The sequence below is a fragment of the Cebus imitator genome, unplaced genomic scaffold, assembly GCF_001604975.1.
Source record: "Cebus imitator isolate Cc_AM_T3 unplaced genomic scaffold, Cebus_imitator-1.0 Scaffold56, whole genome shotgun sequence".
Lineage (NCBI taxonomy): Eukaryota > Metazoa > Chordata > Mammalia > Primates > Cebidae > Cebus > Cebus imitator.
Window position 1 is genome coordinate 838,002 of NW_016107371.1, and position 16,624 is coordinate 854,625.

At 43.4% G+C, this 16,624-nt stretch overlaps 1 protein-coding gene across 3 annotated transcripts in view; it reads left to right on the forward strand.

Annotated features, from left to right (window-relative positions):
- GRHL2 (grainyhead like transcription factor 2) overlaps positions 1–16,624 on the forward strand; it is a 184,557-nt gene that overhangs the window by 156,788 nt on the left and 11,145 nt on the right. For all 3 annotated transcript variants that reach the window (XM_037738646.1, XM_017528899.2, XM_037738645.1), the window contains 2 exons: positions 2,499–2,593; positions 7,475–7,560. In XM_037738646.1, the coding sequence (XP_037594574.1) occupies positions 2,499–2,593; positions 7,475–7,560 (181 nt within the window). The remainder of the gene's footprint in view (positions 1–2,498; positions 2,594–7,474; positions 7,561–16,624) is intronic.

A 16,624-nucleotide genomic window follows, 5' to 3' on the forward strand; every position in this document is an offset into this window, starting at 1 on the left:
GCTTTTATGACAAGGTAGAGAGGAAAGCAGAGGGAACAGTGCCCTAAAACTTTTAATAAGTTAGCACCTTCAGCTGGGACCTGGGTTTTAAGTTTCTCCTCTAGTGGTTTCCGTAACTTGACTTACTAGAAGATAAATTAAGAGGATGCTGATGCTGAAGAGCATTTCTTATGCCTATCCTCATTATCTCAGGGTTATTGAGTAGCTTTGTCCTGAGGTTGATCCCTCAAAGATGCTTCTCTGAACAGCCCGTTTCACGTATTATTTGTATTGCCCTGCATCTAACACTTAACACATTGCACCTTTTGTCATCAATGAAATGGATAAAATTAGCTCTTACCGCAGCCAGCTCTCAGGTGCTCATAAGACTTCAGTGACTGAGGCGATATGTGCTTTGTAATATCTGATGTCTTATTAAGAACTTCAAAGGACAGATATACCTTCTGGATGTATAGAGAAGGTATACTGTACATCCAGAAGGTGTACTCTGGCTCGTATGAGAAGGTAAATTAAGACAGCATTGGTTTAATAAATTAAACTCTTAGACTTAACAGAAATGCTCTGGGGACTGTTTACAGTTTTGCATTGTGGGTTTTTTTTTTTTTTTTTTTGGGAGACAGAGTCTTGCTGCTGTGTCACCCAGGGTACAGTGCAGTGGTACAACCTTGGCTCACTGACACCTCTGCCTCCCAGGTTCTGGTGATTCTCCTGCCTCAGTCTCCTGAGTAGCTGGGATTACAGGCATGCATCACCATGCCCGGCTAATTTTTGTATTTTTAGTATAGATGGGGTTCCCCTATGTTGGCCAGGCTGGTCTCAAACTACCAACCTCAAGTGATCTGTCTGCCTCCATCTCCCACAGTGCTGGGATTACAAGCATGACCCACTGCGCCTGGCCATACCATGTGCTCTTCTTACCACTAGACCTCACCATTAGCTTCACTTGAGAATTGATATATAACTTCATAATGACAATAACGCTGATGGAGAGTTGAAGGTTTTCATGATCTTCAAAGCTTAGGACTGATGATACTGTCAATCTCCCGTGCAGGGAGCTTTACCAACATTAGTCCTTTCATTTGGACCAAAAGTGTTGTTTGGAATGTCCACTCTCTGATGGTAAATGGATACTCTCACCCTCTTTCAAACTGTCTGCCTTGTTTACTGTTCTCAAGCTCTCTCTTCCTCGAGTCTCTCCAACTTGTCATTGTAGGTCGTTGTCATCTTCATCTAACACTTGAAGAGTGCTTACTATGTGTTAACACTTGAGTGCTTTACACATGGGAATTTATTTAATTTTCTTAACAGCTTCCTTTGAAAGATAAGGAGACTGAGACCCAAGAAAGTTGAGGAACAGGTCCAGGCTCCTATAGCAAATTGTAAGGCAGATATTTAAACATGGTAATCTGGTCCCAGAGTTCCTGTCTTAATAGTTCTGGCAAGCTGCCTGTCTGGCATTGTTTCATGTGCCTGGGCCTTAATCCTGAATGTTGAAACCTCAAAAGATCAAAAGTCCTGAAGTCTAAAATCCCTCATGTCATATTTTTGGGATTTCAACATTCAAAATCATGGCATCTGGGATTGTGTCTTGGGGTAGTGACCAGCACTGGGTCCCAGGAATCTTTAGACAGGCTAAATATTTCTAAAAACCTGTATCTGCTCCATTGAAGGTTTGAATCTTACTATTTTAAGATTCCATTCGGTGGCATTTTTTCAGTATCAGTGACTTCTATCCTCTTGATTTCTATTTCTCTCTCAAAAAAAAAAAAAAAAAATTCCTCCCCTTGTGTAGGGTGCCCAGAATGAACAGGGACTGTGGGAGGACGTGGAGACCCATCAGAACTGGTTGAGCTGGGGACTTGCAGGGCCTCAGCACCACAGGCTTCTGGGAAGGGAGACTGCAAACCTCTCCTGAGAAGGAACGAAGGCCTGCGCAGCTGAGGTCTGAGTGTCTAAGGAACTTCCACCACTGCAGTCCATTTGCTGCAGCCAAATGGAGAGGCAGAGCATCAGGAAGGCAGGACAGCCGCATCACAGAACCTACGGCAGGCTCACAGCATTTCCAGAGGTCACTGCTGTGCCCCAAGGGGTCGGCAAAAGGGGTAGGCCACCCAGGCCTTAGCTGGTTGGGAGGAGCTGATGTGACTTGGACACCACACTGACGCCAGGGATTTCCTTCCCCGCAGCCTCGATCCTGAGCGGAAAGAAGGGATAGGTATTGGACGGAGTGGGTAAAACCCTGAAGTCTCACCTTAGTGGATCCATATTCCACAGCGGGAAGCACGAGTTGGGTCCATGCCCTGAAGCTAGTGGTGTGTGCTGCTTCAGACAGGGATTGCTTGGGACCTGCGAGGGGAAGAAGGAGGTTGGTGAGTGGATCCAGCTATGGAGCATAGGAATGGTATAAGCCAAGGAAAAGACAGAAACTGACAGGCACATGAACGTGTGTTTTGACACCTTGCCGGTTTTACTTAAGGATTTCTGCTTATCTTTTCTAGCAGCAGTGTTCTTGTTAAACGGATGTTCAGGCCCATGGAAGAGGAGTTTGGTCCAGTGCCTTCTAAGCAGATGAAAGAAGAAGGGACGAAGCGAGGTATCTCTCCTACTGGGGCATGCCCTCCCAGAAGGGGTGCAGGGTATCTCTCCTAAGAAGAGCTTGCGGCCCCCTTGCCCAGGCCCCTGCGGCTCTGTGCCAGCCTGGTGACTTTCTCTTCACACGGGAAGTCTGTAGTCTTCTCCTGTGCTTTAAACGCTGTCATTTTAAACACCTTAAGTAAACATTTGTTATCCCTTGGTTCCTTTGCCTTGGGAGAACGTAATGAATAAACAGACTCATCCTGCAGTGAGGTACAAGGTTAAGAATGAAACTCTTGGTGTTTGTGTGTGTGTGTATGTGTATGTGTGTAACAGTCACACCTCATAAGAAGCAGAGATTGAGCCTCATTCAATACATGCAAATGATTCATCTCACACAAATAAATGAGCCTTAGGTTTCTGTGGCATCACCACTGACTCATTTTCTCTCAGTCAAGGGTCTTACTCTGCTTCATCAAGAGGGTAAGAAACAAAGCTGGCTGTGTCCATGTCTTGCTCAGCATGTCAATATCATGCACGATTCCTTGCCCTCCCATGGAGTAAGAGGAAAGTGTGTGGGTGCACATTCACCCCAGTATCCTGCTGCAGCCAACACTAAGGCTTCTAGAGACCCAAGACCTAGCTAGTACTAGACACTTTTTTTTTTTTTTTTTTGACAGGGTCTTACCCCGCCACCCGGGCTGTAGTGCAGTGGCGTGATCACAGCTCACTGCAGCCTTGACCTGCTGGCTTTCAGCTATCCTCCCACCTCAGCCTCCTGAGCATCTGGGACCAGAGGCATGCACCACTGTGTCTGGCTAATTTAGTTTTTTGTAGAAACAAGGTCTCAATACATTGGTCTGGTCTCAAATTCCTGAGCTCAAGCTATCCTCCTGCCTCAGCCTCCCAGCAGTATGGACTTGCAGTGAGTCAGTTCAGCATGTTAAATATGCCTGCTATCTGCATAGACTTGAGTGCTTTGTTATTGAGAAATTTGATTTTATTTTTCCTGTGTGTTGTGATGGGATGTGCACTGCGGTCAGTTCTCTGTATCCTGCCACAGCCACCTACTGTTGTGTGACCTTGGAGAGGTTCCTCACCCTTCTTCTCCACGGAGCCCTCATCTGTAAAAAGGAGATGGCAGGAGTGCCCACCTCACAGAGCTTCGTGAGGACTGAGGAGTTAATACCTGGGAGACATTTTAGGCTAGCACCACACACAGGGGCAGTACTCTGTGTTCACTGTTGTAACTGTTCATTTTATTATTAGTAACTAGTTAAGTGATATTATCATAACTCTAGGTAAGTAATTAGTGCTTCAGAATGGAAACAGCATAAATGCTACATTAGAAACATTTAAATCTTTACAAAAGTTTCTTTAAAAAAAATTTTTTTTTGAGGCAGAGTCTCATTGTCTCCCAGACTGGAGCGCAGTGGTATGATTTCAGCTCACTGCAGCCTCCACCTAACAGGCTCAGGTGGTCCTCCCACTTCAGCCTCCTGAGTAGCTGGGACAACAGGTGCACACTACCACACCTGGCTAATTTTTTGGTAAAATAGGGTTTTGCCGTGTTGCCCAGGCTGGTCTCGATCTCTGAAGCTCAAGTGATCTGCCTGCCTCAGCCTTCCAAAGTACTGGGGTTACAAGTGTGAGCCACCATGCCCCGCCAAACCTTTAAAAGAATTTCTGACTTCACAAACTCACCATCAAATATTGCAGTACCTTTGAACTTCATTCTTGGATGGCTTTTCTAGAGAGTCAGGGCAGTGACATGGATATCAGGAATCACAGAATCACACAGGTGAAGCTAATTATAGCTAGCCTTCATATGGAGTGCCTGAGGTTAACCCAAAGACTGTTATTCAGATTATTTTGAGATTATGAAACCAGCACCAAACTTGCCCCTAGAAACTGTGTTGGGCTGTGGCCTTTGAAACATCTGAATCATAGACACATGAGGGCGCTGTAACCTTTCAGCAGTGAAGGACTCTCCCCAGGAGTGACTTCTTGAGAAAAGGTCAGTGGAGTTACTGGACCCTTTGCTCGGAGCATCTGCTGAGCTGGTCTTTGACAAGTAGGAGAATCAGCCTTAGTGACTTTGTCTATCGTTTATTTGTTAGAAGTTCTCCAAGAGGAGAGAATGAGCATAATTATCACTAATGCCATGAGTATTGGTTTTTGCCTTTGTGGCCATTTGTCAAGGTAGCTGGGTGGGAGTCCCTTGCGGGCTGCCATGTGGCTACCTGCCTTTGGCTGCACAATGCCTGGGACACGTAATGGTTGTTCTTGCGACTATCAGCAGAGTGATTATTACAGAGTAATGAAAGCTGACTCCCTGCAAAAGCTGTCAGGGTAAACTGTGAGACCAGCATGCCCCATGATTTGCTGTCAACAGGCCCAGCAGGGGAATGGTGGAACTGCCCTGCCTGGTGCCTCTCCCAGGCCCATCAACATGGCTCCCTTCACACTTTCCAGCCATACCTGAAGCAAGAGTAGCAGCCGTATCATTTTAAAGACCATGATTTCAAAAGAAAAGATTTGTAAATCCAGTGGAAGCAGTACTCATAAGAGAATATGGTTTGTGGGGTGGGGCGCTGTGGCTCATGCCTGTAATTCCAGCACTTTGGGAAGCCCAGGCAGGTGGATCACTTGAGGCCAGGAGTTCGAGACCAGCCTGGCCAACATGGTAAAATCCCTTCTCTACTAAAAATACAAAAAATTACTCATATGTGGTGGCACACGCCTGCAATCCCAGCTGCTCAGGAGGCTGAGGCATGAGATTCATTTGAACCCAGGAGGCCGAGGCTGTAGTGAGCTGATACCAGGCTGCTGCACTCCAGCCTGGGTGAAAGCAAGACTCTGTCTCAAAATAAAAGAATGTAATTTAGGGGTCAGCCTGCTGGAAATTACTTTTTGTTTCCTATTTGGGGCTGCAGAGAGAAGTTATAGACTGTTCATCTGCAGCAGCAACCAATGGTTTTTTTCCTTGACTTGAATTTTCCTTATCTGGATGTAACTGAGGTCCTGTATTCTAATTATTTTTCCTTGTACTGCTAACACCGAGTCCTCTTCTAATAGCCATTAGGTCATTAGATTATTTTAGCTGAAATGAAGGCTATAAAATATTCCTTCCAAGGAACTAAATTTGGAAATCTTTGGAGGCACATTCTATTTATTTAATTGGTACTTTATTTTTATATTTGGTAAAGAGAAGAGAATCAGAAATACTTGTTCTTTATTACTATTTTTTCTTTCTTTCTCCCCTCACACCCCCACACACACTAATTGAACATCCACAGCCTGCAGAAAAGAAATGCAGGCAGAAGCCACATGTACCTGTGTAGACTTGGCCTTTGTGAAGCAACCAGCTTTAATGAAGTCCTCTGGGACTGGGAGGAGAGGGAGGAGGGGAGGGAGTTTGGATGAGAGCTGATTTCATTTTCTAGCTTCAACTTTGTTTTTCTGGTTTCTGGCTTTGTTGGTATCTGAGTGTCGCTGGTACCCAGAGTTGGCAGGATTTTTTGACCTGTGCATTTTCCCTAGATGGCCACGGGGCTTCAGCCTTAACCCTCTTCCTTCCCTTTGAAGGAAGAATCAGAAGCCATCTCCCTGGGAGGAGGGAAACCGCTCAGTGGGGATGAGGGTGGCCTCTGAATGACAGTTCCAAGTTTATTCTGGGAGCTCAGCCTCAGAACACAACTGCTGTAAGGATGGGGACAGGTGAAGGGCAAGGGTGGCAGAAGGAACATCTGCCAGCAGCTGTCATGTCTGTGGGACCCTGGGGGAGTGTCTCAGCCTCTCTGAACTTGAGTGTGCACATCTTTAAAGATAGCTGAGACCTCCCTACCATTTCTCATACTCTCTACATTCTCAAATTCAGAATGTTATTTTGCAGAGAAAGAAATAGAGTTGCTGTACTCCACCTCACTGAGGGCACCAGAACTGTGACAGCTGCTTCCCCCATTGATTGAGGATGGGTACTTGCTGTAAGCAGGCCCTGGGCTAAGCGAGCCACATGGCTTTTATTTCATTTAACCCTCAAAGTAGCCCTGCAAGGCAGATATTATCTCTGCTTCACAGAGACCAAGGCTTGGAGACTTTAAATGACCAGGGCCCATAGCAGGGTTTGCACTCTGGGGTCAAAGTCAGCCCTGTGGGACTCCAGATCCTAAGTCTCTTCTTCCCCTGGTTTCAGACTGTCCGTCTCCCTCCCAGGCCTGTGCTCATGTTGGTTATCTACCTGGAGTTTGCTCTCCCTCTCCTCCCTTTGTCCCCACTGCCCCCACCTCGTCATTTGCCTGCATTGACACACACACAATTCACAACTTGGATCTCTCCTTCAAAGGACCCTTCCAGGAGCTTTCCCCCAACCCCTCCAGGTCAAGGCCAGGCCCCTATGTCATTTTTCTTTATAACCTGTGTCTAGTCTGCTTATGTGAGGCATGTCTGCTTCTCTAAATGGACTACAAACTCCTTAAGGACAGGGGCTGTGACTTAACTCACACTGCTACACCCCCAGCTCCTAGCATGCACAGCCTCTGGGCCCAGGTGGGCATTCAGTAATATTTGTCAAAGGAACAAATAACATAGAAGAAAGACGCTGCAGAAAGAGATGTCGTGTACCCATGTGGAGAAATTCCACTGGGAGCACTGATGTCAAAGCTTCTTACAGTCGGGTTGTTGGTTTATCTCATTGAATCATTCCTTAATAGTCCCTAGCCACAGGTTGCTTGTGGAGATGTCTCAGTCACCCTTTGTTGAGTGTCGTCTGGGCCAGGGGTCTGAGGCTTCGAAGGAGGTGCCAGCCTGCAACACCTATGTGACAGGAAACAATCCCCTGGGGCAGCTGCGGAATTGTGTGGGCCCTCGGTCACGTGGTTCTCCTGCCTTTCTTTTCCAGTGCTCTTGTACGTGAGGAAGGAGACCGACGATGTGTTCGATGCGTTGATGCTGAAGTCTCCCACGGTGAAGGGCCTGATGGAAGCGGTAAGCCATGTGCCCCTTGCAGCCTCCAGGAAGCCTGCTATGTTCTCTCCCTTCTAGAATCCATGTACTAACATGCAGCCACCGAGATGGTTTCAGAATGAGCTTTACGCAGAACAAGAAAAACCTGAGATTTGTGGAGGCATCGATCTCCATACTGTCAAGGCTTATTAGCATCTTGAGGAGAAGGAAACTCAGAAACTGCTAATTCCCTGTCAGTTTAAGGCTAATCACAGTGAGATGCTGTGGAGGAGGGTAAAACTGAATTCTCACATGTCTCTTGGTATGAAACCAAATTAGATATGATTAACTCTCAAATATATACAAAACAAAAGCAATTAACAAGTGTCCAGAATAAAAATATAATTTCTTGTTTTTAAAAAAAAAAACCGCAGAATTATAGTGATTTGCAGTAAGATTCTTCCCTTCCTATCCCTGGTCTTGTCTAGTATTACCCACCTTGGACTTGCAAAAAGTTGTTTTACATTTTATTTATGTGTTATTCACCTGAATATAACTATAATAGAACTCTGAATATAATCTCTAACTCCCCCCACTCCCAACCCCTTCCTCCTCCACTGCCCCATACAACTATATTGCCGAAGATTTGTTTTTTTATAGTGATAGAGACAACATGACTGCCAGAAACACAGTTTAAAATTGTTGGTTGGTTTGGAAAACTGCTACATTGGAATGGCGTCTTGGGTTACGAAGCCAAATGTTAAACTATATAGGATAGTTCCTGTAAGTGGAATCAGACAATTTCTTTCTTCTGGAATACTCTTTTTGAGCCTCCTTTCTGTTGTAGTATAAATCAGGACTTCACTCTCTTTTTTTGATTAAATAATATTTCACCGTATAAATATACCACATTTTGTATTTCCATTCATCAGTTGATGGACACTGGAATTTTTCTACCTTTTGGCTATTGTGAATACTGCCAATATGCACATTCATGGACAAGTTTTGTTTGAACACTTGTTTCCATTTCTTTTGGGTATGTTCCAAGGCATGGAATTGCTCAGCCAGACTCAAAAAGCCACATGTGGTATGATTCAGTTTATAGGACATATTCAGAATAAGCAAATCCATAGAAACGAAGGGCAGGATAGTGGTTGCCAGGGGTTGGGGGAAGGAGGCGGAGCGACCACTTAATCGGTTTTCTTTGGGAGGGATGAAAATATTTTGGAATTAGATAGAGGTGATGGTTGTACAATATTGTGTATTGTCAATCTACTCAACAGCACTGAATTATATACTTTAAAATGGTTAAAATGGTGAATTGTTATCTATTTATCTATCTGGCATTCATTTTTAAAAACCGTGTCGGAATGTTACCAATGTCACTGTGTCACCCTCTGTGATCTGTTGTTAACGAGTCCCCAGGCAATTCCAAGTGGAGCATCAAGGACCTCTGTCTAAGAAACGCTGATGGAGGGCTAGGTCATCTTTTTTGTTCTGCAGGATTTTTCCATAGGATAGAGTTCGTCATTACTGAATCTGCCTCACATTAAGGAAAAACAAAAACAGAAATCAATGTAACAAAAATCTGACCTGCATCCCTTCAAATAAACCAGGATTTCAAAAATGAGTCTAAAATTGCCAGAAGATAGAATAATAAGCTGGAAAAGCTCATAAAATATTCAGACCTCTCTGGACAACTTTTGGATAATTTCATACTCCAATCTGGCCTTTAAGACCATATTGCCAAGACTGACTTGACCAGGACAGTGGTGTTTAAAAACCACAGAAGCAGTTGTTTAAATGCATATTCTCTGACTTCAACTCTAGAGATTCAGATACTTCCGCAAGGCAGATCAAGGAAGGGAAGAAGTGGGGATCGGGAACCTGTATTTTTAACGAGCTCTTAAGAATATTCCGAGATGAGTTAGGTATGAGAACCTCTGATCTAGACTGTTTCTGAATCGATTCCTTACACTCTGAGCCTTCCTTTTGCTTTGGTGTCTTTTCTTTACCTTCCATAGCATCTGACCAGTTCTGTAAGTGTTCTGTAGATGGAATTGCACTGGACCACAGTGGAACTCAGTGTCACCTTCACTCCCACCTAAACAGCAGCTCAGCAACCCCTGCCTACCGTCCCCGCCACAGTAGCATCCGGCTATTGATCCCTTTTAGCAGGTGCTCATTCCAACTGCCTTGCTTTGGTTAGCTGAAGGTACAGGGTGAGGGGTAGGGATGTATCCTTTGACCCTGTAAGCCACAGAGAGGTCAGGTTCCCTAGGCTGACTCTCGTCAGATTTCTTAGGGCAATTCTGATTTTAACTCCCCTTTATGTCTAAAATGAAAAGGTTTCATTGAAGCACCAACACAAGCTATCTCCTTGCTTCCTAAGTTATGCAAATGGGAAAGCAATGCAAGAGATGTTCCCCCAGGATCCTCTGGTGGGGCCATCTGGAATGACAAAGCAGCCCCTGCAACTTAGGGGTAACCATGAAGAACAGCAGGCTCTGTTTAAGCAAGGGCATAAGCACGCTGTGAAATGAGGCGGTAGAATTTTGAAGAAAAGTGGCTCCTGCTCACTATAGTTGTACCTAAATTTATTTGGGACCTGGGTGGGGAAAGAAAGTGTTCATTTCAGGGTTCCTTGGGTTCTTGTAAGACCAGGACCTTACTAGTACATGACACTTTACCATAGTGAGACTTACCAGTGCACACTCATATATGGGTAATATGCATGTGTATAATATAAATATAGACGGTATGACATATTGTATATCTATATTGGTATATACAAATGTATATTGGTAATGTGTGTGTGTATAAAACAAAACAAATATACATGTGTACTATACAGACAGTATAGCCTAGGGGTCACCATATGGGCTTGCTCTCAGAAAACCTGTGTTCAGGCTCTGACTGTTCCTCTTGCTAGCTGGACCTTTTTTCTTAACCTTGATCACTGTTAAAATGGAAACAATAATACTACCTATCTTGTGGGGATGTTGTGAGGATGGAATGAGATAACAGATCTGAAACTCTGCCGGCCACAGCATATACCAAATCCACAGTTAATTAGCCTTTGTTATTAAACCATTGTTTGGGTAGAAATCCTCAGATTTTGGATTTCTCAAGTACTCCTTTTCTACAGTCCAAAAGGCAGAATGTTATTTTTGCTTGTGATTCCATTATGTAATATCCCACGAATGTGAAATTTCAGCGGAGGAACAGGGCTGTGGAAATGGGCAGATATCTGCATCTGAAACTCTGAAGTTGTGTGGGGAGGTCCTCTCTCCTGAGCCCAGAGGCAGAAAGCTGCTCCCAAGAAATTATCTTTATGCCCCACAGTCCAAAGTCCCACATTAAACAAAATCTCAAGACAAGAAGGCAACGTGACGCTGGCCTCCATGTTTTGTTTTGACTTTTAATTTCAAAATAATGTCATTGTGTGGGGGCTTATAGTGTTTAACAACTGAAAGTTATATAGACAGAAAAGAATGCTCAGTGAGTAGAAAAGGAAAAAATCTTAACTTTTAAGAAAACTTGTTTAATCAAGAGATATTATACTTACCCTCAGGCCATCAATTTGAACCCTGTCACTGGTTGAAAATGGCTTCCCATAAACACAAACATAGTCCCCTACTCGTTACTGTGGACCTAGGGCATTGCTTACCTAACTGAGCCCAGCAGAATCACCTGGGGTACCTTTCAAAGACACCATCCCATGGGCAGATCACTTGAGGTCAGGAGTTCAAGACCAGCCTGGTCAACATGGTGAAACCCCATCTCTACCAAAAAATTAGCTGGGTGTGCTGGCATGCGCTGTAGTCTCAGTTACTTAAGAGGCCGAGGCATGAGAATCACTTGAACCCAGGAGGTGGAGGTTGCAGTGAGCCAAGATCATGCCACTGCACTCCAGAATGGGCGACAGAATGAGACTCCATCACAAAAAATAAAAAAAACAAAGATGCCATTTCAGAACCCCACCCATGATCTTCAGAATCAGATTTTATAGGTGTAGGCCCAGGAATGGCACTGGTAACAGGCTTCCTGGTTGAATTGAAGCACACTAACGTGAGAGCCACTGGCTGGTGTGTGCCTTGGCTGGAAACTGGTATTAGAGTCTGATTCTTCCCTAAGGTCCTACATGCATTATTCACTTAGAATAGTCACCTTATGACGCTGTTTTGGTTCCATATCTCTGCAAAGGTAGTTTTAAACCAAGACATGCCCTATAGACTATTTCATAATCCCATTCCAGTTTATTTTAGGAATTGGCCTGGGTCTAGGCTACCACCTTCATCAAGGGCTTGGGAAGACCAAATGCTCTCTGTTGAGAAAGGAGCTCATGGTCTTCCAAGGCCAGCAGAATTCACAACTCCTAATGTAAAAGTGTGACTGTGTGAGTCTTGCAATTGTTTTGGAAATAGAAACAACTGCTTCATATCAATATTTACATTGTTTCGCTCCCTTCCTGAACTAGTTATTGAAAGGTTGATTGTGCCTCAGCTTCCTTATCCATAAAGTGAAGTCATCAAGAGCATTAAATGAATTTAACACAAACACCCAGTAGATATTAGCTGAGCGGATGATGGTAATGATGTTGACGAAGCAGCTGTTTCCACATCAGGGCTATTTGGATTGCTTTCCACTGGAGAACCTGCTTTTATTGCTCCCTATCCTCAGCCAGGCATTATTTAGATGTAGAAGAAAATCTGAACTGGAGGATAAAGAGCAAAAAAAAAAAAAAGAGCTTTCATTTTTTTCTTTTTAAAAAAGTAATTCTTAGCAATTGGTGGTGAAATGTGAATTCATCATCTTGATAGAACAGTGTTGCCACCCTTCCTTCCGAGGATCTTAGGGTTGAGTCAGAAGGTGTCACATCAAGCAGATTTGTGGAACAGTTTGGGCATGGTGACAGTGTTCCTACAGCCTACACAGGTTTCCTGAAGTCTGTAATTTAAGCCACTTGATAGGATGGAGTTCTGTTATTTACAAATGGTGCTGTTCTTACACTCAGCAGACATTATATTCTTCCTTGAGATAATATTTTTGAGTTTGCCTTCATTAAAAAAGTCTCCATGTAAGAGTGAGGTCAGGACACTGCCATAAGGACAAGTACAGCAGCACTCTCATGCTGCTGGACTGGGAAGCTTGTCCAGTCCAAGTTGAGAGAGTGGACTGGGAAGCTTGCCTGACCTGGTTCAAATCATGACTGTGTAGTCTTGAGTATGTCAATTTTTGAATGTTTGCTTTCCTTCCTTGCAACTTATGAAAAATGCCTACCATGAAGGATAGTTTTGTTTGTACTACCCTTGAACTCTTACTGTTTTGGAAAGAACTCTTTGACCACAACAAAGAGGAATGAAATTATGGTTTTATCTATGCCAAGCAGAGTCACTTTTCTGGATGATTCTTCTTATTCAGTTGTCCTAAACCTCCCAGACCTTCATTTCACCTGCCAGAAAATCATTATCCATGTAGATCTGTATACCCAGATAGAACAAGAAAAAAAGTTCTTTATCAGCCAGATGTTACTAAATATTCCCATACTTGGTATCATTTGGAGAATATAGACTATTTTTCTTTTCATTTGCATGTTTAGTGTTATGTCAATCAAGCCATCCACATAACTTTGATGATTCAATTTGGCTTCTTTATTGTTATAATTTTGTTATAAATTGTTATAAGGGTTTTAAGTGCCTTAAAGACAAATAATTTGTCTTGAAGACAAAAAATTTGGTGCTGGTGGTGGTGGTAGTAAGATGAGTTTCCAGTTCTTTCTGCATTTCTAGTGATTTTTACCCAGTCATCTTGCAAATAAAGCATCTCTGGCCACTGTACCTTCTGGCTAATCCCGAAGGCCAACAGGGTCACTCACACCTCAGGGCCTTTGTACCTGCTGTTCTGTCTGCCCAGAATGTCCTTCTTCCATAAGGACAAGGCTCACTTCCTGCAGGCCACTGCTCACATGTTGCTTTATCAGATGGGCCTTCCCAGCCCACCTACATAAATAGCATCTTCATCACTCTCTGTCATTCAGAGCACTTATCAACACTTGACATAGTTATATATTTGTTCCATGTTTATTCTTTTTCTCTTCCCCAGTTGAATGTCAAGTTCACGAGATCAGGGGCTGTGTTTCTTTTCTGTGGTGTATTCCCAGAGCCTTCAGCATAAGTAGTTGTTGACTGAATTGGGCATCCACTGTATGTATACCCTCAGACTGAGTGCTGTGGGTGGCGTGATCTTCACATGCACTGCTTCATTTCATTCTTAAATATCCCCATTAATATGGCAGGTAAATAGCATCATCACTACAGATATGGTAACTGAGGCCCAGAGGGTGTGGTTTCCAAAGGGCTGATAGTGCTGCAAAGTGATGGAGCCAACTTAAGACCTCAAGCAGTTTAAGTTCAATTAAATTAGAGAGCTTAAATTAGGGAGACATTTACAGCTGAAAAGTTATTACAAGGATAAACATACCCAATCACAGCTCACTCCGACTAAAGGAAAAGAGATTAGGCAATACTAAGCCATCAAGCAAGAAGCAGTATTTGTGGTTGTGGCCCCATGCAGTCAGACAACTGAGCTGGGCAAGTTACGCAACCTCTCTACTCCCCAGTGTCATCCCTTCTGAAATGAGAATGATAATATGAGATAGTATTATGAGGATAATAAAATGGGATATAGGATTGGCGTGAAGATAAATCAGTGTGTATACACGGTACTTAAAGTAGCACACAGAAATTATAAATGTATATATACCGTGTGTATGTGTCTGTGTGTGTGTGTTTGTCAGTGTATTTTATGTGTCTAACTTCTGGTAAGAAATTTGTCTTTAAAAATCTTATTATTTTTATTTATGTTAATCATTAGGCACACGGACACACATACATATACGTGTGTACATATATACACATATATATAGCCTATGTTTTTTATACACACACACACACACACACACGGGCAATGACTGTGAGTGCTATGAGGTGGGGAGACAGATTGAGTTTCCTCTAAGGCAAAGAGGCTAGTGAAAGGGATATTCTTTCTCAGTGAAGTTAACTGATGTCTATAAAGAAAAAGGTCGCTCATGGCCTTAGTAGCACCCACGTTTTGTCCAAATGTGTCATTCATGTGTGAAGGTGATTCATGAATCCTATCTGATTCTTCTGACAGGTCAAACACAGCCACATAGGAAGCATTTACAAGCAAGAGTCCACTGCTTTTTTGAGGTGTATCTTAAGCGCCCACATTGAATGAATAGCGTGTAACTCTACATAAAAATAATGAAAAGTAACGACTTGCAGAGCAGGCAGTTCTGTTGTCTGCCTCTAGAGAAGGCTGACTGAATCCTACATTGGTCACTAACTTCTGCCTATCACATACATGAGATTTCTGGGCAAAGAGAACTTTCCACAAAAACAGTATAAAAATTACAGATCATCAGACAACCAATAACACATTGATGAAATACGTCCAAGACCTAGAATCTTCCTGGGTGTCAAAGAAATCTGTGAAGTCTTTACAATAATGATAATGCACTTTTAAAATTATAAAAATGCATGCTCAGTTCAGACAATTTGAAAAACACAAAGAAAAAACCCCAAGCACTCTGAATCACTCTGTTTCCACAGAGCGATCACGTGGCACACATTTTCCATTCATAGAAGGAAGGATGGTTGTGTGGGTGATCTCATCCAGCCCCTGGGCAGAAGGAATTTTCTGTCACCTCTGACAGCCAGCCAGCTTCCTCTGCATGATATCCTGCCCTGTCTCACTTTCCAGGGTTCTGAATTTGGCAAAGCGTATCTCCCTGACGTGCATGGAGGCAGAGAACACTGTCCCAGTGTGGCACATTTATAAGCTGCCTTTGATGCCAAGAGTTGCACTGAGAGCAGGACTTTGCCCTCCTGGAGGCAGAGTTTTCACCTTTGCCAGCTGCTTCTTGATACTGGGTGGGGTCTATGAGTCTTGCCCCCAGACCATCTCAACATTTGCCCATTTTCTTTAGCAGTTCGGAATCAAAAGCCATCAGCCCTGTGTTCCCTTTCAAATTCTGTCTCTGCCACTTAACTAGCTGAAAGATCCTGGGTGAGTTACTTAATGACTGGAAGCCTCAGTTTCATTGTTGTGATGTGAGAACTCAGCAACATAATAGATGCAAAGCTCCACAAACCTGTGTGCTGGGGACCCAGTAAGCATTCAATAAATGCTAGCTACGGATGGTGCCACTGCTATCCTAGATCTTCTGCCCCTTACTCAGTACTGACTTGCATCAGCTGATTTGTGGGCCAAGGTGTTTCCTTTCATGCTTTGGGGAGCTGGGAATCAAACCCTCAAAAAGAAAACCCAAGTATCAGATTCACTTTTCTTTCAGAACAGGGAGAACTCACAGATATAAGCTGGTTGATGTTGAGTGGAAAAAACTCCCTATTTTATTTTTCATTTTATTTTATTTATTTATTTATTTATTTTTTTGAGACGGAGTTTCACTCATGTTACCCAGGCTGGAGTGCAATGGCGTGATCTCGGCTCACCACAACCTCCGCCTCCTGGGTTCAGGCAATTCTCCTGCCTCAGCCTCCTGAGTAGCTGGGATTACAGGCACGCACCACCATGCCCAGCTAATTTTTTGTATTTTTAGCAGAGACGGGGTTTCACCGTGTTGACCAGGATGGTCTCGATCTCTTGACCTTGTGATCTACCCGCCTCGGCCTCCCAAAGTGCTGGGATTACAGGCTTGAGCCACCGCGCCCGGCCTTCATTTTATTTTAAAAAGAAGTTCCAAGTAACACTAACCAAAGTTCAAAAAAACTTATGAGGGGCAAGGAAGTCAGAATGGTAGTCAGGTACAAATAACATAGTCTATGGGAATTCCAAGTAGGCAACAAGTTCTTATATACAGCAAAAAATGTTTAGCAGAGTACTTGCTTTTTTGTGCCATGGATACCTTTGGCACTCTGGTGAAATATATGGACCCTTTTCAGAAAAATGTTTTTAGATGTATGAAATAAAATACATAGGATTACAAAGGAAACCAATTATATTGATATGCAGTCATCAAAATAATAAAAATAGCATGCTTGTGATATAGAAATATATGTGT